At 39.3% G+C, this 27,687-nt stretch overlaps 1 protein-coding gene across 1 annotated transcript in view; it reads right to left on the reverse strand.

The window, feature by feature from the left end:
* The window catches only part of ift172 (intraflagellar transport 172), a 54,725-nt gene that overhangs the window by 11,310 nt on the left and 15,728 nt on the right, over positions 1 to 27,687 (reverse strand). The window contains exons 18-35 of the mRNA XM_026143517.2: positions 25,553 to 25,660; positions 24,375 to 24,459; positions 23,922 to 24,014; positions 22,832 to 22,909; positions 21,820 to 22,068; positions 20,393 to 20,471; positions 20,128 to 20,248; positions 19,509 to 19,653; positions 15,602 to 15,691; positions 15,343 to 15,440; positions 15,013 to 15,148; positions 13,383 to 13,499; positions 12,791 to 12,933; positions 12,198 to 12,291; positions 11,763 to 11,827; positions 10,383 to 10,563; positions 8,254 to 8,363; positions 4,647 to 4,776 (exon numbers count right to left, since the gene is read on the reverse strand). Coding sequence (XP_025999302.2) covers positions 4,647 to 4,776; positions 8,254 to 8,363; positions 10,383 to 10,563; positions 11,763 to 11,827; positions 12,198 to 12,291; positions 12,791 to 12,933; positions 13,383 to 13,499; positions 15,013 to 15,148; positions 15,343 to 15,440; positions 15,602 to 15,691; positions 19,509 to 19,653; positions 20,128 to 20,248; positions 20,393 to 20,471; positions 21,820 to 22,068; positions 22,832 to 22,909; positions 23,922 to 24,014; positions 24,375 to 24,459; positions 25,553 to 25,660 — 2,122 coding nt within the window. The remainder of the gene's footprint in view (positions 1 to 4,646; positions 4,777 to 8,253; positions 8,364 to 10,382; positions 10,564 to 11,762; positions 11,828 to 12,197; positions 12,292 to 12,790; positions 12,934 to 13,382; positions 13,500 to 15,012; positions 15,149 to 15,342; positions 15,441 to 15,601; positions 15,692 to 19,508; positions 19,654 to 20,127; positions 20,249 to 20,392; positions 20,472 to 21,819; positions 22,069 to 22,831; positions 22,910 to 23,921; positions 24,015 to 24,374; positions 24,460 to 25,552; positions 25,661 to 27,687) is intronic.

Below are 27,687 nucleotides of genomic sequence, written 5' to 3' on the forward strand. Positions count from 1 at the left end.
ACATATGCACACAGCGAGTGCACACGCCAAACAGTACAGGACACCCAAAAAGACACAAAAAGGAAAAATCAATTCAAACCATATATAGAAATATAACATTTAGCTTTGTCATTATTTTGTTATTCAAGTCTGCTCAAGACGTTTTCTTTTTTTTTTCCTTTTAGGGTTTATTTTTGCAATTATTTCATGAAATAGAATCGAGGTAGGCAACGTGTTTTTGGTAATAATGGGCAACAAATCCATGAAACCCTTTTGATAGATTCTGCATTTCCTTTTCAGCAACCTTTCTGTTTTCTGGTTTGAGAAAATGTAGCTTGGGACAAGAGAGTTTATTCTGGATAGGAAGACAGAAAGAGTGGGTACCATATGAAGATAAAGCCAGTACTGATTTATTTTATCTTCTTCATATGGACTCGGTATTAGTGGTATTTATATAGCACTTTTCTGCACTTACTGAGCACTCAAGGCACCCGACTCCCACTCACACATATACACACATCCTGGTCATGAACACATTTACACATGTCATCATGCAGATTGGAGAAGCCCGGGATCGAACCACTGACTGGACATGCAGCTGAACGTCTGTTTCTGCTCCACTGCCATGAGGATAGACACAGAAAAGCTTTACCACTTCCACAATATTCATTATGGACTTAAGCTATTTCCTATTTAACTACTATAGTTTTCTGTTGTTTTGAATCTGTTCTGTGATATTGATTTTAATGAACTACATTTTTTTAAATGTTGTGGGTGCCGTAGCACAATATTTTCCCAACTTTTTCGATAAAAAATATTTATTGTGTCTTATTTTTCCTACTTCAAGTGTATTTTATTCTAATTTTTTGCATTTTATTCTCAGTCACACATACGTTTAGTATGTGTGTACACCGAGACATATAATGTACAAATTTTTTTCTCTCCTTACAATATGTGTCTTTGGCATTTTTGATATTCTATACAGCAAAAATATTATAAAACCAAATTTTAACAAAGTAGCAGTTCTTTCATAACCTTTTCAGGACAAAGTTAAGAAAGTAGGTGGGGCTATTAATAATAATGAATTGCATTTATATAGCGCTTTTCAAGACCCTCAAAGCGCTTTACAATTCCACTATTCATTCACTCTCACATTCACACACTGGTGGAGGCTAGCTACAGTTGTAGTCACAGCTGCCCTGGGGCAGACTGACAGAGGCGAGGCTGCCATATAGCGCCATCGGCCCCTCTGGCCATCACCAGTAGGTGGTAGGTGAAGTGTCTTGCCCAAGGACACAACGGCCAAGACAGACAGAGCTGGGGATCGAACCGGCAACCTTCCAGTTACAAGATGAGTTTCCCAACCCCCTTAACCACGGCCGCCCCCAAATTGATGTTATTCCACCAGTTTCTGAGCCACCGCAGTGTAAGAAATGGCATATATTTAAAAACTGCCTCTTATTACCACTGCTGTTTTGCCCTACCAGTACTGACACTGATGATGTCATACTTCGAGGGAGAAAGAGTTCAGCTTCTTCAACTGTTTAGCTGATGACATTAAAAAGCTATTAACAGAGATCTTTGCAATGATGATAATATAAAATTGTCATGATCTGTCATCTCATATTAAATCCGTGACCCGCTCCTGCTTTTTTCACTTAAGAAATATTGCCAAACTCAGGACTATTGTCTCCACAACCGAGGTGCCACTTCACAAGCGCATGGCACAACACAGAAGAGCCACCTCCACAGGACAAGACTCAGCAGTCCATCTGCATCTTAAGGATAAAGGACACTCTTTCGAGGATGCCAATGTTCACATTTTGGACAGAGAGGACAGATGGTTTGAAAGAGGAGTGAAAGAAGCCATCTATGTCCACTGTGAGCGACCATCTTTGAACAGAGGCGGGGGTTTACGACACCAACTCTCTGCCATCTATAATCCAGTTTTGAGATCCCTTCCCAGACGCCTTAACGCCCACTCACATCCTGGGCCATCTGATCTCAGGAATTCGCATGATTAGGTGGGGCCAGGTTTCACAATGAACACACCCGAAACTCTGGCTGATTGGGACCCACGCCCAGTTTCACACCTTGGCTCAGGCGATTAGAGGATCATCAGGGGTCCTTTTGTCCCTCTGTGGGGGGTTACTCCCACTAGGTTTATATCTGGGACTCTCCACCATTTGACCTTAGAACTGAAGAAGCTTCTCGGATGAGAGGTGAAACGTCTTCAAGCAACTTAAAGAAGTCCAGACGCTTTTCTTTCCAAGCTCCTTTGACTACGATGACCTGGATGACTGAGAACCTTCACAGACAGCTTAAAACTCATCTGTTTAGACAGGCATTTGGGTAATGTTAATGCGTAATATGTTGTTTTATTTTATATTTATATTGTACTATTGCTTGTTTGATATGCTTTTATATTTCCTCTATGTTGCTATATTGTTTGTTTGACATGTCTTCATGTGAAGCACTTTGTAACAGCGTTTTCGTCTTAAAAAGAGCTATATAAATAAATTTTACTTACTTACTTACTATCTCAAAAAGCAATATAATGTCACCGTAATCATTATATAATCCATTTGATTCTGATTGTGGGGATAGTTGGTGATACATGAACTGACTTTGCTGTTTGTGTCTTGAAGAAAAAGTCTTTAATTCTTCTAATGCAATATTTCCAATACGGCTGTACCTTGTATTTCTATCTATTTTCATTCATAGTTAACTAGTTAATTTATAAATATATTATATAAATAGCACAAAATAAATGTCCACATTTCATTTTCACAGGTTTAAACAGAGAGTCCACAGTAATCTAATTTAAAAAGAAACAAAACACCATAAAGCAGGAAACGTGTCCCTTTTAAACCACATCTGTGTAATCTCTGATTTAGCACTTCTACATTTAAATAGACTAGAATCAGCTACTTCTGTGAGTCATTTGGCATGTTTGATAGCACTCACTTTCACCTATTAAATATAATGTGTCTTAAAAAAACAGATAATTGGAATAAAGGTCATTATGAAGCGCACTACAGGAAGGAATCAAAAATTCAAAACTTAAATCAGTGTATCGCCTGACTCATCTGTAATGCAGATGCAGCATTTTCTGACCTAATGAAACTCACTTGGGGAAAAAAACTACCTATTGATCTCTGTGATCTCTTCAAGACCGCTTCTTTACAATCACGGAGATTGACCATTCCCATTTCAAATAATCTGACCTCTGCACTTTAATCAATAACATGCAGTATGTGCTGCGTATCTTCATACTCACAGCAGAAATCACCTATTGATGTTGGTGACATGGTGACCTTTCGCCCTCCTCCACCTTTAGTGGTACTCTTGACTACAATTAAACATCTATTCTGTCCTTCACCCACTACAGAGCTTAAAGTAAAAGTGATAAGTAATTACTGATGCTGTCTAAATATAAGATCTACAGTACGGCCATTAAAGGTCATGGTGGGAAGTTTTCTTTTATTTCTGGATTATTTTTGCAGAACCAGAGAATAAGTTACTGAATAATTTCCTTCTTTAGGGAAATAAACACTGTTTGAAATGGTTATAAATCACTGTCTGTAGTTTTATGTCATGAAAGTTCAAACAGTACAGCGATGCCAAAGATAAAACGAACACTCCAGGGAAAGTGGCTCAAAGGAAGACAGAGAAAACTATGAAGAGTGGACAGACCTTTGCAGAGACCTCAACCCTCGGCCGCAGCCTTGAAGCCAAACTGTCAACTTACTACAGATTGTGATTTATTTTAATTCAGACCGCCTTTTAAGATTTGACACAATGTAAGTAGATATTTTCGGCAGGTTGACAAATCGAGTTAATACTGTTAATCTATCTGAAAAGGGGATTCTCACATTCTGAGCTGCAGTAATGTTTTCATTTATGGCATTTCAAAATATGAATAAGGTTTCTGTATGCATCTAGGACAAAGATCTGAAAATAATTCATTTATCCTTTAGATGGTTTCGACCTTTTTGAGTGTTTGTGGTGTAAAAATACATTTTGTGAATAATATTTAACTGCAAAAGCTTGTGATGACTGTTGTACTAGAAGGTTAAACCTCCCACTCACTATCTTAACCCCTTATGTCTAGTCTATCATATTTGTGTAGTTTTTTTTTGTGAGTTTTCGAGACTTCTACATCAGCAGTGGGATTCCCCCCCCCGATAAAACCGAAATAAATTGCACAATACATCCATCCATCCATCCATCGATTTTCTTCCGCTTATCTGGCGACAGGTCGCGGGGGCAGCAGCGTAAGTAGAGAAGCCCAGACCTCCCTCTCTCTAGCCACCTTCTCTAGCTTCTCCAGGGGAACACTAAGGCGTTCCCAGGCTAGCCGTGAGATAGTGTTTCCAGCTTGTACTGAATCTGCCCCAGGGTCTCCTCACAATGTATATATATGTTTTTAATTCTATAAGACATTTTAATCTATATTCAGGGTAAGATCTTTTTAAATATGCCTAGGTTAAAGGCTAACGTTTTTTTCAAACCTGCCTCTCTAATAAACCCATAACAGACTTAAAAGCTCTTCTTTATTCAGTAGCAACTACACGTGTAAAAGACTTACTATTAATTTCATATTGTTAAAAAGAACTAATGATCATGTGAATTAACAGTTCTATGCAGTTGTTTTTCCTTTTTACCTTCATCCAACACTTTTCCATCAGCGCTGTGTTTGAGTCATCCTTAACCTTCAAGTAATACTCCACGGCCCGGGAATATTCACCCGACTGCTCCCACTCTCTCGCCTGCTCCAAGAAGCCCTCCACACCCCTGAAACCAACAGGCAATAAACTCTTTTTTTTTTAATTAAAAAAATATTAAACATTTCACAATAGCTTTATTTATTTTCTATGTTATTTTACCAGTTCATAACAATCATGGCATAAAATAGTTAATGCTATAATAATAATAACCACCATTACTAAATGGTAAATTGACAGTTAATTGTGTCAATGCTAGGGTTCCCTTACAGTCGATTTACTCCGTACAACACATAAAGTATGGGATATCCCGCCCCTGTTTGTCCTGGCTGAAGAAATCTCTATTCACACCTTTAAGGCGGATGGCCTCAGACAACATGTATAGGGCCCTGTCTACACATATACCCCCTGCCATCACAATCAGCCCTCAGTTCTAACGCTCTTCACCTCGCTAAGAGCATATCTACTGGGTTGGGCTAGCTAGCTACTGCTAGTTAGCTCCATTGTCTGCTGGCATAAGTTAACCCAACTGCCTTGTTGGTGTTAGCCTTCACTCCACAGCTGGTGTGTAGGCTGCCCACGAAGTGCTAATTTCAAATCTTCCTGTGCAGCACTTTGCTTTGCGTTTTGGTATGGATATCAAACCAAAGAGAACAAAACTGAAATTTTCTGTTTGCCACTGTCTTCAGTGGTGCAGTTTCTCTTTGCATGATAGTGACCAGCAATGACGCGTGCCCCATTTGCCTGGGAATTGTCCAAGTTAGGAGAACGCTGACTGACCTGAAGTCTGTGTGCTTCTTCACACCCTGGAACGATGGGTGACTTTGCGGAGAAAATTCCAGAGGAGGTTAACAGTAACCGCATCTTGCATGCTAGCTACCGGTGGGAGCCTGGGCTGTTGCACCAGGGATCTTGGATTGGGAGAGTGTCGTTTTACAAGGTGGTGTCCACAGATGCTTCCCTAAGAGGGTGGGGAGTTCTGTCCGATGGCGCATCAGAGAGAGGGGTCTGGACACAGAGCTTCACAATGATGTAAGGCTGCTAGCTGTGTTCTTAGCTCAGGCATTTTTGTCCAGTTCTGAGGGGCCAACATTTCCTAGTCAGGATGGACAATTCAACAGTGGTCTCTTACATAAACAGGCAAGGAGGGAAACGCTCCCTTCCCCTGTTAAAGTGGTCTCGCTCTCTGCTATTATGGTGCAGTGTTCGATGTCTGTCTCTAAGAGCAACCCATGTTCCAGGCCATCTCAACCTGGGGCCAGACCTTCTCTCCAGACCTTCTCTCCATTCCAGTGAGGGAATGGAGGTTGCACCCCTTTGATATTGGCCCAGATACGGGATCTATTTGGCGAGGCAAGTAGATCTTTTTGCCTCCAGGGTGAACACTCACTACCTCATGTTCTTCTCCATAATCGACAGTGATTCACCCGTGGGCATAGATGCACTAGCACACCAATGGCCAGACGTGCTCCTCTATGCATTTTCCCAGTTGAAGTGATATCTCCAGTTCTTGATAGAGTGCATCGGCAGCACATCTCACTGATTTTTGTTGCCCCCCTGGTGGCCAACAAGGTCGTGGAATGCAGAGATAATCAGTCTACTAGCAGCAAGTCCTTGGCAGCTTCTTCTCTGTGGGGACCTCCTCTCTCAGGCAAGAGGAGAAGTGATTCATCTGCCCGGATCTATGGTGCCTTTATGGTTACCTACTGAGAGATCAAATTTGATAGCTAAGGGTCTGCCCCCATGCGTGGTCCTGTAGAGGCTTTTATGAGTACAAATGGCAAGCCTTTGAGCAATGGTGCCAGGACGGGCACATTCCCCCAGTCCAGTGCTCTATTGTGGATGTTTTGACATTCCTGCAGGAGATGCTAGATACTGGCGGTCCAGTGTCTTTTCATGGGACTTGTGTTTGGTGCTTGAGGCCATTTGTGCCTCCCTTGAGTCTGTGGATATAAAATGTATTTCATATAAAACTGCATTGTTTTTCACTTTGGCTTCTGCAAAGTAAGTGGGTGACCTTCATGCTTTGTCTGTGCAGCTAGTTGGGCATCACCGCACACTTTTTTTTTTTCCGGTTCACTCGTTTGTACATTACAGCCCCTTCGGTGGCTCATACTGTCCTTTCAGCTGGGTCTACCACACACTAAGGTGGTGGTGGTCCAACTCCAGTTTGATGGATACTCTGCAGGGCGTGTATATATGTCCCATACTATATGTGTTGTACCATGTGAATCAACTGAAAGGGAACGAACAGTTATGTGTATAACTTTTGTTCTCTGAAGGAGAGGAACGAGTTACAACACAAGGTTGTCTCTGCGCAGCTTGGCTCGATGAAGAGTGGCTATCGAACTTAGAGAAGAGGCTGAGAGAAGGGGGTATATGTGCAGGCGGGGCCATACACATATCATCACAAATAATCAGCCTTAAAGGCGTGAATAGAGGTTTCTTCAGTCAGGACATGCTGGAAAGCAATATCCCATTCTATATGTGTGTGTGCCTTATTCCTCAACTTCATGGAGCATAAATTATACACATAAATGTTCATTTTGTGTTGTTTTAGAATTTTGGATTTTTGGGTTAATATATCAGAGTTTTGGTTTATCTTTAGTTGTTTTTGTTTTTTTTACAGTATATTGCAAGTTTCAGTGCTTGATAAACGACCGAGTCTGGTTCCTGTTTGGATTTCTTTATCATTCCTGTAATGAGTTTTCTGTAGTATTAAGTTTAGTTTTTTTTTCTTTAATTTTCTTTTCTTCCCTCTCTATCGTGCAGTATTAGTTCCTTTGCCCTCCTCTGCCCTGTTAGTCTTCAGTGAATCCATGTTTTTCTCTGTCTGGAATGTACTCTACATTTTCGTATTATCCACAGCCTTTTCATCTCAATCACTTAATATATTTACTTGTCCTGTTAATAATCGGTCTTTGTCATTAGCTTCCATTTCATTAGAAATTAGAGATTAGAACTGTGTTCATCCTCTACAAGCTGCAGTTCCATCACAGCTTTGCAGATGGATGCAGTGGGAGATGAGAAGCTTTGCACTTATCTGAAGCCTGAGCTGTAAAGTCTGCAAGAATAATTCATTGTTTTCTCTCTTCAAACCCTCTTTTTCATCCGTTTCCATTGGTAACTTTTGATGTTTCCTCCCACAAGTCATTAAAGCGGGAGAAACGATGGGAGGAGGGTATGAGCTGCATTCTGCTGGTTTGCTGTCTAATGAGCTGTTCCTCATCGGGAGTTGAAATTTGGGAGTACACGTGAGGTGTTTTTTAAAAAAATGAGGAAAAAAGCATCAAACTGATTCGTTGTGCATAGATGCATTTCTGGTAATGTTCAAAATATGTTAAAAAATGTCCCACAAATAATCACGAGTCAAGTTGAAAGGCTTTTGACTTCAAATGTTGTAACTAGATATAGCTTCAGTGACGGATTTGGGTTTTCTTTAGTAGGACTGTGCTTCATCTTTTACTCTGCCATGTTAGACCTAAAATATTTGAACACCACAAGAAATGAAGGTCAGTGGTTACTTATTTTATGGGCTTAATCTCACCTGAGTCCTTTCTTGGAGGCCTCCCTCTCATACTCCTCTTGGAGCATGGAGAGTTTATTGGGGATATACTCTTTACAGATACGTATGGCATCACTCCACATGTCTGCATCCTGAATTTAAAACAGACACGAAATCAATTAAATAACTGACTATCAGGCAGATTGTCAACATCTGAAAAATGAAAAAGGAATCCTGCAACTTTAGACATTTTTCACTAAATTGCAAAAAATTCTACAAATAATTTCTTGTCTTTTTTCTGTATCAGCGGCAGATTGACTACACTGGTTCACCTTATACCTAAAAAAATAGATCTTCTCCTACATTACTGGAAACTATTCTTCTTCAACAGTAACAATTTCCTGTGGGGTACCTCAGGGCTCCATTTTAGGTCCCATCCCATTCTCTCTACACATGCTTACTTGGGGTCAAATAATCAGTAAACATAATATAATTTTTTGCTCCTAAGCTGACAACATGGAATTATATCTCCCCCTCAATGCCAACAAGTCCAGGCTGAATAGCATCATCAAATGCCTTGTGGACATTAAGAACTGGATGGCACAAAACTTCCTTCAGCTGAATGAGGACAAAACAGAAATTTTCTGTTTTGGCTCTGCCAATTCCTTTGTAAGTTTTTCTGATCAACTTGGAAATCTGTCCACTTATGTAAACCCTTAGGCCAAAACTCTTAGTGTGATATATGACTCTGGCTTTAGGTTTAACAAGCAAATTAACTCAGTGGTTAAAACAGCTTTTTTCATTTCTGTTCCATTTCAAAAGTTAGGTTTTCCTTTCTGTGAGAGATTGCAAAATTGTGTTCATGCTCGCATTTTCTGTTGTCTGGTGCTGGTAGGCTGTCCACAGGTATCTTAGGCTACGTTCACACTGCAGGTCTTAATGCTCAATTCCGATTTTTTGATCAAATCCGATTTTTTTGTCTGCTCGTTCACACTACAAATAAAATGCGTCAGCAAACGCGCTCTAGTGTGAACGCTCAAAGCGGCCCGCATGCGCAAAAGAAGATGTCACACACAACGCGCTCTGTTTAGACCCAGAGCAACAGTATTGTTTGACTGATGGCCCTTAATATAAAGACTTCGGACTTCACGTTTCCCAATTTTTGCTTTAAGTTATTTTGTTATTTACATAATAATGTAGATAACCTAATAATGATCCTTATTGCTGTTTAAGAGAGGAGCGGTGCTTCAAAGGATAGCTGCAGATTTCTGTCAGAATCTGCAGATTATACAGTACAAATAAAATGTTTACGTTGTCTTCCCAACAGTTTCACTGACATCTACACTGGATGGCCAGGAAGCGTTCGCGATGTCTTCTCTGGCGCTGATAATTGGCTTCAGTCTTGTGTCGGTGACGTAAAAGACGGATTTAATGCGACATGACCGTTCAAACAGCAGTCGCTTTCTAAAACATCGGATATGTATCGGATTCAATACCACATACGAAAGTGACCCAGATGGGATTTGAAAATATCGGATTTGCGCCGTTCACACTGTCATAGCATGATCGGATATGGGTCGCATAGGGTCAAAAAAATCGGATTTGATGCGCTTTCGCCTGCAGTGTGAACGTAGCCTAAAAGAGAGGTCATATTACACATGTTTTAGCATCTCTCCACTGGATGCCAGTGAGGGTCGGAATCAGTTTCAAGATACTCCTGTTTGTATACAAGCCATTCATGGTTTGTCTCCTTAATACATCTATGACCTCTTACACCCCTATTAATCTCCCATGTCCCTCCAGTCAGGTGATTGGAATGCTTCTGACTGTCCCTAGCGCTAGATTTAACCTCAGAGGAGACTGGGCCTTCTGTGTGTTTGCCAGCAAACTGTGGAACAACTTTTCCCTCACATTCAAATCTGCTCCCTCCATTTGATCCTTTAAAACTAGACTTTTTACTCACTGACATTTGAGTGTGTCATTGGTCTTTGTATTTCCTGTGCTGTTTTCGGCCATGATTCTGTTTATCACCCACTAATATCTATTTTTTTCTTATTTCTTTATTTATTTCTATTCCCTTGTCTTTTTATCCACTCTATCTTTTGCACAGAACTTTGGGTAGTGTTTTTTTTTAAAAATGTGCTTTATAAATAAATTTGAGGTGGAGTTACCTTGTAGTATTTAACAGCTAGTTCAGGTCTCTGTGCTTGGAGCAGGAAGGCCTCAGCCTTCTTGAAATCATTCTCTTTAAAGCAGAACTTGGCTTGGCCAACCAGAACCTCAGACAGGCTCTCTGGATCGTGGCCCTCAGCCACCTGCTGTGCATTGGCCCAGTCCTGGTTGTGGACATACCTGGAACAGTTCACACACAAATACACACAGGAAATAAAATCCAAAAATAATCTGTTTTAAGATTAACGGAAACGATTTTTTAAATGTTTTTCATCAAGTACCAGAAAGGGGACTTTGAATAACTTCAGGTTCATAGAAATTTACTTACTTAAAGCTGTGGCTATCTGGGGGGCTGGACATTAATTTCAAGACATATCTGCTTTCAGTGGCTTAGGGAAGTAATGGCACTTCTCAAACTTAAACCTCAAATCTCTACATAATTTTGTGAACCGTTAAAACTGCTTTTACCTCTCTGACGACGAAGTCATAACCCTACCTCAATCCTATATCTTGGGGGAAAAAATGAAAAAAGTTCATTATTTTTGATGTGTCTGTTAGAATCACTATTCTCCTTCTTCCATGCCTGCTATCCTTGAAAGAGAAATTAAAAACAAAGACGATATTTTCTTTGCCCAGGGTTAGTGTTAACATTAGTGTTAGCATTGGGGTTGTCACTGATCATGGGTTACTCTCCATCATTCATGAATACTCACACACTCCCCAATTTGAATATTACCTAAAATGACTTAAGCATGTGCGTACAAGAATCATTGCTGCGCAGTGCTGTGTGGCTGGCTGTGGTGTAACTTCACTATGTCTATTTTTAGAAAGCTATACATAATTAGTATTTCTACTGCTGATTGCTATGCAGGCTGTTTCCTCAGTTAACTTTCTGCTAACACTTTAGATTAGGCTTTAATTATCTTGCTATAAACATGCTTATTAGTAGCCTGTTTACTCTTTATTAGTCATTGCAAACCACTTACTAATGACTTGGGCTGCATGGTCCTATTATGCCCTTATCAGACATTTAATTAAGAGCTAATTAATGGTTAATATATGTAGCGTAATTTAAAGTATTACCAACTTATCAAATGATTTTGATGAGGCTTGGTTGTTTAGTTCAATTATGGAAGAAAGAACCCCTTAAAAGAGATATGTGATTAGTGAAACTAAGCACATTTGGACTTTTTTTAATGACATGAGAAAGTTTAAAAATTGAAGTATTCCAATAATTATATTAACCAAAATTGTCCTTAAACATTAAGCTTCAAACTGAGCCTGAAACTGATATAAATCTGCTCCTCACTGATGCTGATCAGCTGGCAGTAATGATGGGCTCAAAGTGTGAGCACAACATCATCACCTCCAGTACTCACATCAACACAGCTTCTTTGGGTTTTCCTGCTTTGATGAACTCTGCCTCGGCTTCAGTGAACTTCCCCTGTAAGATGAAACCATGAAAAAATTCAGGATTAACACGACTTAATGTGTGCAGCATGCAGTGAGTTCAAGATTCTCAGTAACAGAAATTACGAACAATAACTCAGTGAGTTAGTTCACAGAAACAGCAGCAGCAGGTTTATTGTTATTCTCATATGAGCTGACTATGCTGGGCAATAAAAAGAAAAAAAAAATCACATATTGATGTGCTTGGTCTGGTTGAATAAAGAAGACAGAGAATAAATTTGGCATGAAGCAGTTTTGTAGGAGGAAAACTGAAAAGTCTTCATGTGGGTAGTTGTAGCAACTTTTTTGAAAGTGTATAGAAAGAGCAGAAAACTGACTGTGTGGTAAAACTGTGATGGATTTACCTCATCTTCCAGGTACAGTGCATGCTTGAGGTGGATCTCAGGAATCTTCTCCTTACATGCAAGGCGGGCCAAGTCAAAGGCAAAGTCAAATGAGCTGGAGAGAACATGAGGACAGTCTCTGTTTATGTCACATATAAGAGATCTGGCACTCAAAGGATTTTTAGTAGAAATCTATGAGATAAGTGTGTATGCATGTGTAAACCTCTAATTGATATCATAGTAAGTAATTAGAAATGTGGATTTGACTGAGGATACATGCACGTTTTGTCCCTGTGACCACAAAAGTCAAATATATAGCTTTCTCCCCATTAATTTATACACGGTCTGGGAATTAAAAGCACAAATAACTTTATAAGATGGTTACTAAGTGACCTTGCTCATTTCCTTTTTAGGAAGGAAACAATTGATCACGTTTTACCGTTAGGATTTCCTTTCAGACAGTACAACAGATAAAAGATTCTGAATGAGTGTCAAACTTGTTTTAAAGCTCTGCAAAAGGTTTATCATATTTTAAGCAAATAAAAAGAAACTCAGTATGTGAGTAAATTGAACTTAGATAATTATTTGGGTCTTTGTGTTGTGATAATGCTCACGATTTATTTGAAGCAGACTTGATGGCGTACTCCAGCAGGCCAAACTTGTTTAGCAGCTTAACAGCTGCCTCTCCTCCCAGACTCCGGGCCCACAGGTAGGCCACCTGCTTCTGCGCATCAGCACCTCCGTGGCTTTTTGCCACCTGACGAACACACAAACACATTAAAAAAAATCATTACACCAGGCCTTCACTCCTGTGGCTCCCTAACCCCCTTACAACACATAATCCCGGGGAGAAACATTTGAAAGAAGCTATAAAGCTGTGGTGCATTCCCAACGAAACTACAGCAATAAACAGAGAGCCACACACCTGTAACAATGCTGTGGACATGAAACCCAGTAACAACAAGTCAAGCCGTCCTATTCTGCATTTAGCATCAGGAATAAACATTATAATATATGCAATCTACAGTATATGCTTTAACCTAAAACAATTACAACAACAGATAACAGCTGATATAAGCAGAGTGTGAGGTGTAAACATTTGCTGCGTGGGACGAGGTTCTAGACTTTACTGCTCTCTGCCATATCTTATAAATGTAATGAGATTAAACACAAGTGAACAAAACAAAACAAATGTGGCGTTTGTACCCTGTACGCATCCTCCCACATATCATTGACACTGTACATGTGGACCGCAGCCTTCCACTCTTCAGCCTCCATGAAGTGGTATTCCGCCTCCGAGAACCTCGATTCAGCCTCCAGCTCCTGCAAACAGCACATTTATCATCACCGTCACTTACCATAACTTATGTATCACATACCGGCAGGCTCAACCAAACCACACAGCCCATTAAGGGTCGTTGAATTAGAGCTAGAATAGAATGTAGAGGAAGAATTAATGCCCAAAGTTTGCGACACTGTGAAAAAAAAAGTTAGAAAATTGGTCCCAAAAATGAACAGATTCAGTAATGAAAAAGAAATCTAGAGCTCAGAGACTCAGTTTGAAAGCGATTATGTCGGGACATGATTAAAAGACTTTAAAATTTGTCTGTACAGTGATCTGTTGAACTTCACAATTCAGGAAAATGTTGAATAAATTATTGTTTGAGTTTAAACTGCTGCAAGGCATTTCTCCCAAGACAGCTGGACAGCTACAAACATTAGAAACAGAGAGTGGTCTCAGACACAGACCTCCCAATAAAAACCTCACACGGCTCTAGAACTGCAGCAGTTTCTGAGCCCGTGAGAGCTCTTCTGATGAGAAGCCCCAACCAGTCGTGCCTGCGTAAATGCTGAGCTGTGAAGTAATGACATGAACCAAAACGCAACCCTTCTCTCACTTTTAAACTGGTTTCAGATGAGCAGGAAGGATCTGAAGACATTGTTTTTGTTGCTCACATTCTTGGAGTTATGTTCCTCATCTCCAAGTAATTAAACAAGAAAAATAAGCAGATGAACTGCCACAAAAAAAACTTTGCTTTACAGTATAAACACTGTCACTGCAGTTTAATCCTATTTATCTTTCATAGCACGGAAAGAGAGAACAAATTATACCTGTCTTAAAGTCCTGCATTAGTGCTCTGGTACTTTCAGTGTATGAACCAGTACAATAAGCAGAAAAAAGGCAGCTTTTAGTTTCTGTGCTCTAACTGTTGGAGTAACTGAGAGCAGCTAGAAGTAAAGCTACCACTTCACCCAGTATTTTAAATAAGCAAGGTTTATAGACAGTGTTTATGTGACTGTATTTAGTTATTCTGTTGCATTATTTTATTTTATTTGACTGTTTTATTACATAAACAAAGATTTTTGTTTACTTTATTTACTACTTTTATTTGATTCATTTCTATTTAGTGTGCTCATATTATTCAGTCTGTTCAACATTATTTTATGTTATCTTATTAAACTATTCCTTATTTCTGTCATTTATTCATATGGTGACAAAGGTGGATGCTCATATAGAAGAATACCAACATTGTAGTTCCTCTAGCAGCCACTTGAAGCTGGCTCGAAAAGCTTAAAGAGGAAATAAGCATGTTTACAGTCTGGTACAAAACAAAGGTTTTAGCATGCATCCATTTGCAAATCTATAGATGCATGAGGCAATTTGCAAATATGTGTGAAGAGAGTTGTTTTACACAGTTAGCATGCCCATCACCCGAACTCAGGCTCGGTTCGGGTCACAGTTAGATTTATTTGATTGTAACATGTTAAATCTGTAGGGCTTAACTCTAGGAGTAAAAACACTGTCGTTAGATTGTCACTGCAGTGTGGTGTGTACCTTGGCTAGGTGGACATGGGTCTCAGTCAGCAGGTCAGGGTGATGTTTGGCTACCAAACGAATGACATCGTCAAACATCCGGTTCTTCTTGTACATGGTGATGGCAAGGTCAGGCTGCTTCACTGTAGCAAACAGCCTGCATGTGTAAAAGGGGAAAGAGGGCTTTTTAAAACACTTCAGGTCTAAAATACTACGCCCAGACTTTTTCTCCTGCTGTTTTCAAGGTCAGAGATTAACTCAAATGGTGTCATGGTAGTTTGTCTCCCACCAGCTCGACTCCAGCAGACAATGACGTGACAAATTCGTGTAAATATGGAGATTTGTATTTACCTCTCGGCCTCCTTGAACTTCCCATCTCTCTCCAGCTCCTGAGCTCTGCTGATATACAGAGCCATAACCTCCTCCTCCGTCATACACTTCACTGCCAGCTTTATAAGAAAAAGAATATTAAAAACACGGCCTTAAATATTACATTTCTTAATTAATCCCACATTAGATTCTTAAATATCTATTCCAGGGAGATTTTCTTTAAAAGGACTCTGGAAAACACAGAATATTTAAAACTATGCTGTAATGTGTCCGTGCTGACCTTGTGAGCCTCCTCCCAATGCCCTGCTGCGGTGTACATCTCTACAGCATCTTTAATGTGACCTCCTTTCACAAACAGATGTTCTGCCATCTACAGGTCAATAAAAAAATAACAAAACACACAGAAAATACAGAATGTCACATTAAAAAAAATTATATATTACATTACTTATACAGAGCCCATTCTGAGAGTTTAATCCAGATTATTTTTGCAGCTGAAATCTGCATATTCCCCCCCTAACCTAATCACAAAGTTACCATTTTCAAAATGGGACAGCTTTAAGGATACTCTCATTGAATATATGTGTGTGGGCATGCCTGCCAGTGCAAAACAAGCAGATTGTGGGTTCAGCTAAACAACATGAGTGATATATTAAAGTCATCTGTCACAAAGGCAATAATAAAATCTTGCCCAGCTATCTTGATAAGAAACTGTTTGAGGTTTAGCGAAACACAGTAATTATATGTTCTAAGTTAGAACTTTTTGGCTGGCTCTTTTTTTATTCTCCAAACCTCTTCAAAGACCTGTTTAAGGATAAAACTTGATTTTAGGTGACTATATTAGAGTGTTAACTAGCCATCCAGAGCCTGTCGGAGAAAAAGCAATGGGCGCAGAGTAGATCACTTCCAGAGTGGATGCACCTTTAAGATTAGGGTATGGAGCTTACTGATGTTGGCTTATTTTCGGGATAAGAGGCTTTGGAGTGCATTAATGTCAATCACAAAGAAACCTGTGTGTGTGAGTCCCCTCCCCCTACACACAGAGTGGATCAGGCAGCAGTTACTACAAATGTTTATATTCCTCTCTGTATTTAATTATTAGTTATTATTAATCACCGGCTCTCTTCCACAGTGTGTCTTTGTCCCGTCTATCTCCCCTCACCTCCAAAGCGGCAGATGAGCTTGCTCATAGGGAGTCATATGATTGTTGTGGTTTTCTCTGTATTATTCTGGGGTCTTTACCTTACAGTATAAAGCACCTTGAGGCAACTGTTGTTGTGATTTGGTGCTATATAAATAAAATTGAATTGCATTTAAAAAAATGTCGGGGGAACACTAGTAACAGAGAAAGCATGTAGCCAAAATATGTGAAACTCTCATCTAAATGAACTAAAACTTAGCAGCGCACTTTGTTTAGGTTCTCTGCAATAAGACCACCAAGTCGGAACCAGACTGGGACAGATGGTATATGACATGTTTGTATTTATTTGTTTTGTTGCATCTCTGCATGTTTTTGTTTATTATATAGTTTTATGTGATCTGCCTAGAGACTGAGGATGTGAATTAGGAGTATAGATAAAATCTGCCGTGTTTACATCTCATATTTTCTTACACTGCTGTCCATTAATGTGCACTGCCCCTGTTAAATAAAGACAAGACTGGAAACTTTGAATGAATACATCAAACTATGAAAAAACTCAACTTAATTTTAATTCAGATTGCAGAGGCCTTACTCTCGTTGTTCATACCTGAGGAGGTGAGAATAGAAGTGATATATGCAGAGACTTGCACAGAGTTCACCACACTCCAAAGGCTGCTTTTTTATCTGCACTAGCTAAGGATATGCAATTTGTGAAACCAAATTCTAATTATACTTATTCTGGTGGTAGACTTTTTCAATGTTGCAACTCGTGAGTTTGGTTGTAAACAAATACTGATCTAGAAAGGCTCGTGTAGGACTGTGCCATTACATGAAACATGTAATTACAACAGTGTAATATCAGACCTACTGAATAACACTGTTTTTTTTTTTGTTGTTGTTGTAAACTCTGCTGCTGGTTGCCAGTTTATGTTGTGACCAGTGATCTGACTCTTAACACACAGTAGAGACTAAGAGAGTGAATGAAGCAATTAAAATTTTATCGCATTTTAAAAAGTATAATATAATGAAAAAAAATCCCGCTACTTTACAGTGAACAGACTTTTGCTACATAAAGCCAGATACTCATAGAATCAGTCTGTAATAAAAGTCGCTTCAGTACAACAAACAGATGAGCTGGTTGTTTGCCATTCTGATTAAAAAGTGTTTAGTCACTGTTTTTCCAGGATACTTTCTCTATAGCTACAGCAGGTGCGTGCGCTTCATTGTTTATAGCTTGCACTGAAATTCACTTTCCTGCAACAACTACCCCCCAACTTGGAGAGCAAAGAGCTTGTTATCTTAATTACTTTCTGTGAATATGCCCATGGAGCAATCTGACTGAAATAGGCTGCTATTTTCAGAGCCTGGCAGTCTGTGGAGGCCGTTTGGCTCAGCTGAGCTCATCAGAATAAGCACAGCACACTGCGCTTCGCCACCATCATCTCGCTTCCTTTTCTTTGTATTCGTACCAGATTGCTCTCGTTATCGTTTTCTTTTCAACAGTCGTGTTTTTTGTGGTATTGGGGCAACTTTTAAAAGTATTGTTACAACTACCAAACTTGTCCTTATTGCCAAAGCACCCTGGAGCAAACATGGGTTACAGTGTCCACAGAGACTGCAGTAAAGTGAAAACTGGCCACCGTGCATGTGTGTGGGTGTGTGTACGTGTCCACATGAGATGAGTGGAAATTAACTGCCAGTGGCAAAATGTCACAGCCTCCTTCATTTAGCCAAGCCTGTACAGTATTTTTATGAGGTACATATATAACACAAGTGAAAGTGTAACACTGACTCAGTTCAAAGTATGTAACCAGCACAAATATTTAAAAATGCAGTTTCTCGTTTACACGCATTTGAAACGATCTGTAGTCGTGTTTTGCTTTCTTTTTGTTCCACTGTTCACCAGTTTCTTACTTTGCCATCTGTCTACTGCTGTGTAGAGCAGATTTATCTTTTTCAGTTAAAACACCTTGCCAGTGCTATCCCCTGAGCAAAACCTTGTTGAAATGACATTGAAAAGATGACTTTTCCGGACGTCTGAACAATGTTGATATTTGGTTGTAAAGTGAAAGGTGAACATGTTTCACGTTTTAGCCAACTTTTCCTGGCAGTTCTGCTGTTATCCTAGAGGTGCTCTGGAGGAGATGCCGGGGTTTCAGAGCTGGAGCTTAATGGAGAGCTGTGAGGAGGAAATATGAACTATGTGTTCAGCTATCATTGCGGAGAATGTGAGATTTTTGGAAAATCAAATGGGCGAGTTTTGCTGAACTGTCTTTTAGTTCCAGTGAATGGAACTCAATGTTTCAGCATACCAAGATATTTGGAAAATTTCATGCTCCCAGATTTTGGTAAACAGTTTGGGGATGCTCACTTCCTGTTTCAACATGACTGTGCACCACTGCACAAATCAAGGTACCTAAAGATATGGACGAACGTGTTTGTCATGGAAGAACTTGACTGGCCTGCATGGTTTCCTGTCCTCAACCCAAGAGAAACACCTTTGGGATGAATTAGACACAAGACTGTAAACCGGGACTTCTTTCCAAAACACCAGTAAGTGACCTCACAAATGTATTTATGGAAGAAAGGTCAAAAAGTCCCTTAAACACACTTCTAAACTTAATGAAAAGTCTTCCCAGAGGAGGTGGAGTTGTTATAGCTGCAAAGGGTGGGCTGACATCTTATTGAACCCTATGGATGGAATGGGATGTGTGAAAGCAGACAAGCATGTAAGTGCTACCGTCTCATATTATGTATAAAAAATACATTTAAACCTCAGTTCATCATTTATATCACGAAAAGAATAGTTTATATCAGACATTTTTAAAAAGTTATATTTACATCTGTAGCTTATTTTCATCTTACCCTTAAACATTCCCACAATTTAATAAAAGTCCAACATATAATCTATTATACAATAAAGACAAAAACTTGTACTTTTTGATGCCTTCCTTTTCACTGATCTGAAAGAAAACATGTTGTGGCTATACCTTCACCTGTTTTGGTTTTCCTCTTTACCTCCTACCTCAGTCCTCCTGTCTCTCACCTCATAGTCCTGCATGGAGGCGTAGTGTTGAGCTATCTTCACATAGTATTTTGCTGATGACGAATCCTCCTGTAACTCCAGGATGTGGACTGCTTTCTTCCACTGGCGAGCTGCGATGGCTGCCTCGATCGCTTTAAGAGAACAGCTGCATGGAAGACCATATGAACACGTTAATTGTTCAGATAGCAAGAGTCAGCATTAAAATGCAGATTGTGTTGGTAATACTAGTTGCATTTTTTAACTATTCTGCAGAGAGAGAACTTATAGTTAGCTTATAGCTATCTGAAATAGTGCCTGAAACTTTACTAACTATATTTAAAAGTAGTATTTTTAACGTCTTTGTTTCTGTAGAGACTTGTAGCCAAGTCAAAATTCAGTTTCAGACGCGTCTCCAAGTTCTTTCTGAGCTCTGACTACCTGTCTTATTTGGGATTTTGGGGCATTGGTATAGCGATTTTTTTAAATCTCATCTCTCCATTATCCTGGTGATGATTTTAAAGAATTGTTGGCCATCACTGTTGGACTGTTTTTCAAGTGTCATCTTTCTGCCTCTCCATCTGTCCTTATCTTTGTCTCTCCAGTCCTCTCCCTCCATCCATCCCTCCTCTACTCTACATACCCTGCTTCAATGAAGTGGTTGATGGCAGCGTCCATCTGTTTCTGCTGGACGAGGTAGTCTCCCCAGGACTCCTCCAGTTTCACCACCTCAGCGGGGAAGGTTATGCGAGCCAGCTCTACCGCTACAGGAAACAGGAAGGAGAAACTTTCTTACCAGAAAAGTTACAATTGACTTGATTTAGCTTAAACCTACCATCTAAAATTGTACAAAACATTGTAGAAGTTATCAAATGGTATATGCAGTCTAAGCTATCTAACTGTTTTACCTTTCCTGAAGGCACCTCCTTTACAGTAGCACTCCAGCGCTCTCTGGTTGTTCCTGATCTTCTCATACAGATCTCCTGCCTGGTCAGAAGAGATGACATACATTTTGCTGTCAATTGTCTTTCAACTTAGGGTCATATGGGGCTGAAGCATATCCCAGCTGTCAATCGACGAGAGATCTGGACAAGGCCATCAACTCCAGCAGCCAATTATCAGTTAAGCTGACATTCATGTCACTGGACTGTGAAGCCAGAGCACCTGGAAAGGACCCAGGAAGGCACAGGATTTGCTACTTATAATCAGGAGGTTTGAACTCTGTGACTCTGTTAACTGCCACACACCACTATGGAAATCAAATATTTCAAATATTTATATCAGATATTTATAATTGTTTCAAAATTTGACCTTATAGCCAGTAACATATTGAAACAATGGTGTGCAGCCAATCAGAAGACAGCTGTCTAAAAGAAAGAGAGCTGTGTGGGGCTATATCACGGCCCATTACAAGATGAATTGTAAAGTTACTTTAGTATAGTTTAGTAATGAAAACATGGAATGTCAAATGAGAATAATGTTTGTTGGTGTAATTAGAAGAAAGATGTTCCGATGTTCTTGGAACAGTGACTACTATCACTTTTAAATGTCTTTAGAAAGTTTGTTTTCTTATTGTGGATTTAAACACAGGTATCGATATACTCCTGACCACTAACTGTGAATTTGGCTGAGGCTGTGTGAACTAAAGCTGCCAATTACACCGTGCTACATTTTAATTAGTTACCTCAGTTTTTTGTTTGTTTTAATGGACTGAGTGGGAACATTTTGTCCCTGTATTTCTCTGCTGCTAGGTATTTCATGATTCAAACAACATGATACCTGAATCAGATATTTGTTCCAGCTAAATATTTTCTTGCGTTTCTCCATCTGTGACTACCCTCAATTAAACATGTTCAACTCTTTCAACCTATAATTATTCTTACTTTTAAAAGGATACACACAATTCAAATGCTAACTCAGTGGGTTTTCTAACAATAAAATGCAATGAAGAATAGTGGCACTTTGTAAAATACAGAGAAGTTTTATTTTAGCTACTGCAAGTTAAATTGTAATCACCAACTTCCATATCTAATTCCAGACACCGAAACTGATTAGAACACAAAATATCAGGTTACAAAATTTGCTTTGAGGATCCAGTCTCCTTTTCCAAGCCTCTTTCCCACCTGTTACATAAACACAGATGGCTAGAGGAAAAGAAGTGAGCTTTTAGACAAAAAAAAAAAGAAAAAGCACACAGAGAAAAACAGGCAGATGGAGGGAGACAGAGTTCAAAACTGAAAATAACAAAGAACACTTGTTCCGGCATTGAAGCTGAGGCGAGGAGAGATGGGCTCAGAGAAGCGGGAAACACAGGAGGAAGAAATGATCCACTCACTCTCTCGTAAAACTCTCCCTTGATGAGACTGGCAGCAATGCGGTCGACGGTCTCGCTGCTGTTGGTGATCTCCGACTGGCTCATGGCGAGGCGAGCGGCCTTAGCTGGCAGCCCTGCTTTCAGGTAGAGGTTTATGGCACCCTGGAAGTCTCCCTCGCTCTCCCTCACCTCGCCGGCCCTGTCTTCCTGACCCGTCTCCATCAGCCACCGGTAACGGTTTTCACGCAAGGTGTCGAGCTCTGGGTAGCCCTGCAGTTATTTTGCATTTAGAGTTCAACCAAACAGTTATCCTGTCCACAGATAACTAACCAACAACACTCTTGTGGTTGACAGCAGGTGTACATTGTAATTTGGTAATCCAAATTCTCTGAGAGGTAACGAGACTCCTGCCTCTGCTGTGGGTTCTGTTTTCAGAAAATGAAGCTCATAAGGACACTCGCTGTTCACCCACAGGCCTTTTCAGATTTGATAAAGTGAGTATTATAAAATAGTGTATGCAGGGAATAGATCTAAGCAAGACAAAGGCATAAATGGGCTAAATTATTTTGTTTTTAGAAATGCTATTTTAGGCAATTAAGAAGCCTGTGCTTGTCATATGAGAAGGCTGTCTGTTTACACATTTTGGGTTTTCCTCTGTCTTTTCCGATTTAAACTTACTGTAGCTTTATATACTTTATTAAGCAATAAATAATTTCCCTTTTTTTCTGTCTCTTGGGGAATGCATTAGATAGGGCATCAACCCTTAAAATCCCCCATAATATAAAATGTAATAAATATATAAATAGAATATGTGGAGCTACCCACTGTGCTGACCTTTCCCGAATAAAGAGGCAGTAAAAAACTAGCTTTTGGCTTTTATTCTGTAATATAAATATGATAAATAAATATTTAAAATGTGCTGAAATCAAAGTAATCAATATAAATACGCTACCTCGAGCTGATTTGCGACCACGTAAAATGACTTGATCAAATATTATCAGTAATTGCGTGTGATTCAATTCCCTTTTTTTACCTTGGCTTCGGCTACAGCAATGCAGTCATCCCACATGTGGAGCTCTTGGTACATCTCTATGGCTTCTTCGATGGCATTCTGCACAGCAAAAACAAAACAAACAAAAGCCAAACGTTGGACTTTATTCTCCAAAAATCTAGTATTAAGGATGCAGAGCTGGGTTTATTTATTCAGTTCATTTTATTCCAAGACTTTACCAATCTCAAGTGTTTGGTAAAAGACTAAAATGACTTGCCACTGCAGCCCTCACAGGGATTTGTTGGTTACCATCTTGTAAGGTAAACAATACTTTTAGCAGTGAAAGCATCTCTGTGTTGCTTGTCCTTCCCATTCTTACATGGGGAAGAAATTATTATTAAGCAGTTTGTGGCTGCTTGTTGCTCCTAAGCCATATTTTACTGTGTTGATCCCTCTTATAGCAGGTGACAGCATTTATGTGTGCTTGTGTATCTGCATTGTTCACTGTCATCACAAGTGAAACTGAGCTGTTTATGTTCGAGTTGGAGCTAATAAATTGTGAAGGGTTACTTTAACTGAAGGAGAGGAGACTTCAGAACACACTGAGTCTATACAAGTATCATCAGAGCTATGAAAGCAAGAAAACGTGTGTGTGTATAAAGGGACACCGTATTACTGACTAAATTAACATTATATAGCAAGCTAGAAACAGTTAGTCTGTTAATATTTTGAGCTTTATATTAAAGTGGTCTATTTTTTGCTAATCTGTAGAATGAACATATTTGACTAAAAATGCCAGTTTACCTGCAGATAGAGTTCCTCATAATATGGAGCAATAGTTCCTTTTCTTTAAGGTATTACTCCTCTGTTACTAATATGTTGTGCTTAACCACAAATATTAATACAAGACGTTACTGTGATGCTGTTTACTTAAATTTCTGTGATGGTGCACATCAGGCTGTGCTGTAGACATGATGCAGTAATATAAATCAAGCATAAATACACATTTAAAAGCTTAACAGCTCTGTGAATTTTGGGGTGTTCTGTTTGTTGTAAAATCTGAAAAGGAATTCATTCTACATATTACATATTCAATCTTATTTCTAACGCTCTTTTTTTTTTTACAGCCCACCTGCTCTGTGTAGTGCATCTCAGCCAGTTTAAAATTCTTGTCCAGCATGGCCACGCGTGCTTGGACTTGATAAAATGATGTCCCATCTTCTCCCTAATAAAGAGACAAAGAGATTAAAACATACAAAAGCCAGGGAGCACTTTTGAGCTTTGCAGAGAGAAAAAACTTTTCAAGAATTGCAAAGCTGCATTTTTTTATAAGGACCACTCACAGAGATTCAGCTAAAAGGAATTTCATTAATATCAACTCCAGCAGAGACTTGCTGTACAATGAATGCTGGATTTCCAGTTCCATCATAAGACACATTTTTAAGAGAAGTGTTGAATTATCAAATACCGTATTGCATTTCATTGGAGAATACTAATAATTAGCCAATTAGTCAGAAATATTATTGCCACCCTTAAAGCTCTTTATCTGCTATATTTGTGATCAGTGCGTTGGGCCTTTCCTCACCATTTCCTGTGAAACTTTGTCTACGATCTCGTTTGTTTGCCGCAGGAAGTGGAGGGTTGAGACATCACCCAGCGCAGCAAAGCACCTACAAAATAAAAGGGAGAGAAAACCATAGAGGAACTAAGCAATTAAGCAGCAGATGGTGACAGAGAAAGTCAAACAGAAACAGAAATAAAGAGAAATATATTCAGTTTAGTGGAGGAAGAATGCATTTCTGGTCAGTGAAAACTTGTTCACTTAATGAACTGAGATAAATTAAAGCTCTTTCTCTAATTAGCCTTTAGATTCAGTGTGAGAAGCTGAGAAATACACAGGCACATCTTAGCATTTGGCCACTTTATTACCAACTCTCTGTGAACAGTTGCATCAGATTAATGAACAAGTCATGAAAGAAAAAAAGTTTAAAAACTCCTACTGTCTGACTCTTTTTTTTCTGCTTCCCTCTCTCATTAACATCACTTCCCTCTCTCATTAACATTATCCACTCCAGACAAAACTGTTTCTTTCCCCGATTTCATGATTTATGCAATTCAAGACGATGCCTAACGAACAGCATATGCATTATTAATGACAGGGAATTCAAATTTGAAAGGTTTCTCAAAACAGAGAGAACTAAAGATGGAGAGAGAGGAATAAAATGATAGAAAATTAAAAACTGTCTTTGATGATAAATGAAGTTGGGGGGCGGGGGGGGGGGGGGGGGCTCTGGCAGAAACACAGCCATCGGCCGTGCGTGTGCAGAGGGTATACTTCTATTATGTTGTGGGGACATTTATCTGGTTATAAAATAATATTTCAAGGAACTATCTGATTATCTTTAAGGTACAAAAATCAAGCTGTATAAGCTGAATCTGTATATTTTAGATAAAAGAATCGGTCAGAGGAGTACAGGTTATAGTAAATGTCCAGGAAATGATTGTAAGTCAATGTAATGTCCTCTGAAGTGATGAAAAACAACTGCCCGGGAGTGCGCAAGTGTGTCCAAGAGTGTATTTCTTCATTCCAGGTGATGAAGGTGCCCTTGTTGCCTCTTCCTCTTTTTTTCTCTCCAGCCCCAGAGATAAGTCTCACTTGCAATGACGACTGATACTGAATGTAATTATTCCGGAGACAAGAACATTACTTTGAAAGGGCTTTGTGTGTGGCTGTGTGTGCGTGCGTGTTTGTGTCGTGCTGACCTTTCTGCGATGTGCAGCTGGCAAGCCTCTAGAGCCAGCTTGCTGAGTGTCTTCCACATGGCTTCAGTCTCTGGTGACATCTCCAGAGTCTCGAGGAAGGCTGTGGCTCTGGAAAATACACGCACATGCACAAGTAGAGCTGAGCCAGGTGGCAAGACAGAACATAAAGCAAGTATTCTGTGCTGCAGATACCGACCACAAATGGTGTGTAAAGATAAGGAGCGGCAGAAGAGCTGCAAATATCGAGGAAACTGTGTTACAGCAGCCACTCCCAAATTTAAGTCTGAATTGGAAAATCTTCTACGGCCTTTTCATCACTTTTAAATATGCTTTAATTCAGTTTAGTCTAAGTTTTTATCTTGTTTTTTAGTCAGACTTGTTGGATACTGGACCGTAAGACAGATAAAGTAAAAATAAATAAATAAATTAGCCTAATTTGGCTGATGCAAATGTCCAAATGGAAAAAACAAGGAACTCCAAAGTAAGGATGAAGAGAAGGTTAGTGAACATGATACCAAGAACATTAAACTGAAGCAGGAAGATGGCATTATAGATACACACGAGGGGGACTGGTGATTAGACACAGGTGACCCAAAAAAAACCGTCTTTTCATAAATCTGGACCAAGTTGGTTCCTGAATGTCCCAAATTCATTCTTCAGCAAGACAATCACAATAATAGCCCCACATATAGAGCCATAAAGAAGATGTTTTGTATTACTGTATGAAGTAAATCAATGAATAAAACCTATTCATGGTCCAGTGTTTCACTATAGCATGCTCTACAAAAACATAAAGCAAGTCACAATGGACCGTGAGATGTTCTGATCTAATAAAGTCTGCTGAGGAGATCAGTGGACATGTTAGAAAGATTATTACTGGTATGACCTGAAAAGATGCTGAACTTCTTCAATGTGACAGCTGCTAAAGAGGGGCCAGGGCTATCTTCTTAATCTAATTCAATCACATTCACCAACATTAGTAAAATAGAATTTAGAAGACTTATTTGACAGATTAGCAGATTAGAAAGATCATGATTTATAAGAATAATGAGAGGAATAACAAATAGCTCCCCAGAAGGCACAAAGCTGTAACATTACTTTACAAAATAATTGCAATAACACAGTGATCTTTTAACTCAGATCATGAGTGGATGAAATAAAATGCCTGATTTCCACATTCAGTGGTACTTGTCCCATTGTAAAGTATAATTTTTGCTTTACGCGATTCATAGCTTAAAAATAAAATCTGTACTTATCATATCTATTAGCTCACCCTATGTTCATCTAATGTCTGAAAAACAGAGGTTTAAGCTCCGCCCCCTTTAAGACAACCTTCTACTTATTGGCTACCCCGCACAAACAGAAAGCTATCTTCTCTCACTGATTTAACACAGAGACAAGTGTATATAAAATGTTAGGAAGAAAGGACTTAAAACAGTATGAAACCTAAACTTATTGGCTAATGGCGATTACTGGTACATTATGGACCTGCTAATATGGACATTCACCACTATAACTGAAGATAACAGAGTATTTAAAAGAACCAAGAAGATTCCCATAAGACCACAGAGAGTGCAATTAAACTTTTCTGTCTCTTATTACCCAAAATTATGCCAACCTAAACTTCACAGCATTGTGCTGAAAAACCTGATAATGTAACCTTGACTGGAATAATCAAAATAAAACAATTGATTCCCTAAATTTATTTACATTATGCCTCTTCCAGAAGCTTTTCTACTGTAGCTGACTTTAGTGACATTGTCAGCAAAGGCCTGACGGTGCTCAGCGGAGGACCAAATGACCTCCTCCACACACAGTTCCATGTCAAAACAATACTATATTCAGTTAAAAGTTGTAAACTGTTTCTCAAAATATATGAGTTTCAAAAATATAGTCATGATTTTTCAATTCCTTATTTGGTAGTTTGAGCTTAAAAAATTTAATTCGAAACTTTGTATGACAATCTCTTCCTATGAAAGAAGACCATTAAACATATAAGCAACCAAATTCCTCCTAAAGACTCTCAAAGTGCTAGAGGAAGGAGCTGAGTTGATGCTCCTCTGAATAAGAGAGGTCAGTTATAATTATTTACTCCATCTGATGAGGTGGCTTCACACGAGCATCCTTTCGGAGGT

This window comes from Astatotilapia calliptera, chromosome 15 (assembly GCF_964374335.1).
Source record: "Astatotilapia calliptera chromosome 15, fAstCal68.1, whole genome shotgun sequence".
Lineage (NCBI taxonomy): Eukaryota > Metazoa > Chordata > Actinopteri > Cichliformes > Cichlidae > Astatotilapia > Astatotilapia calliptera.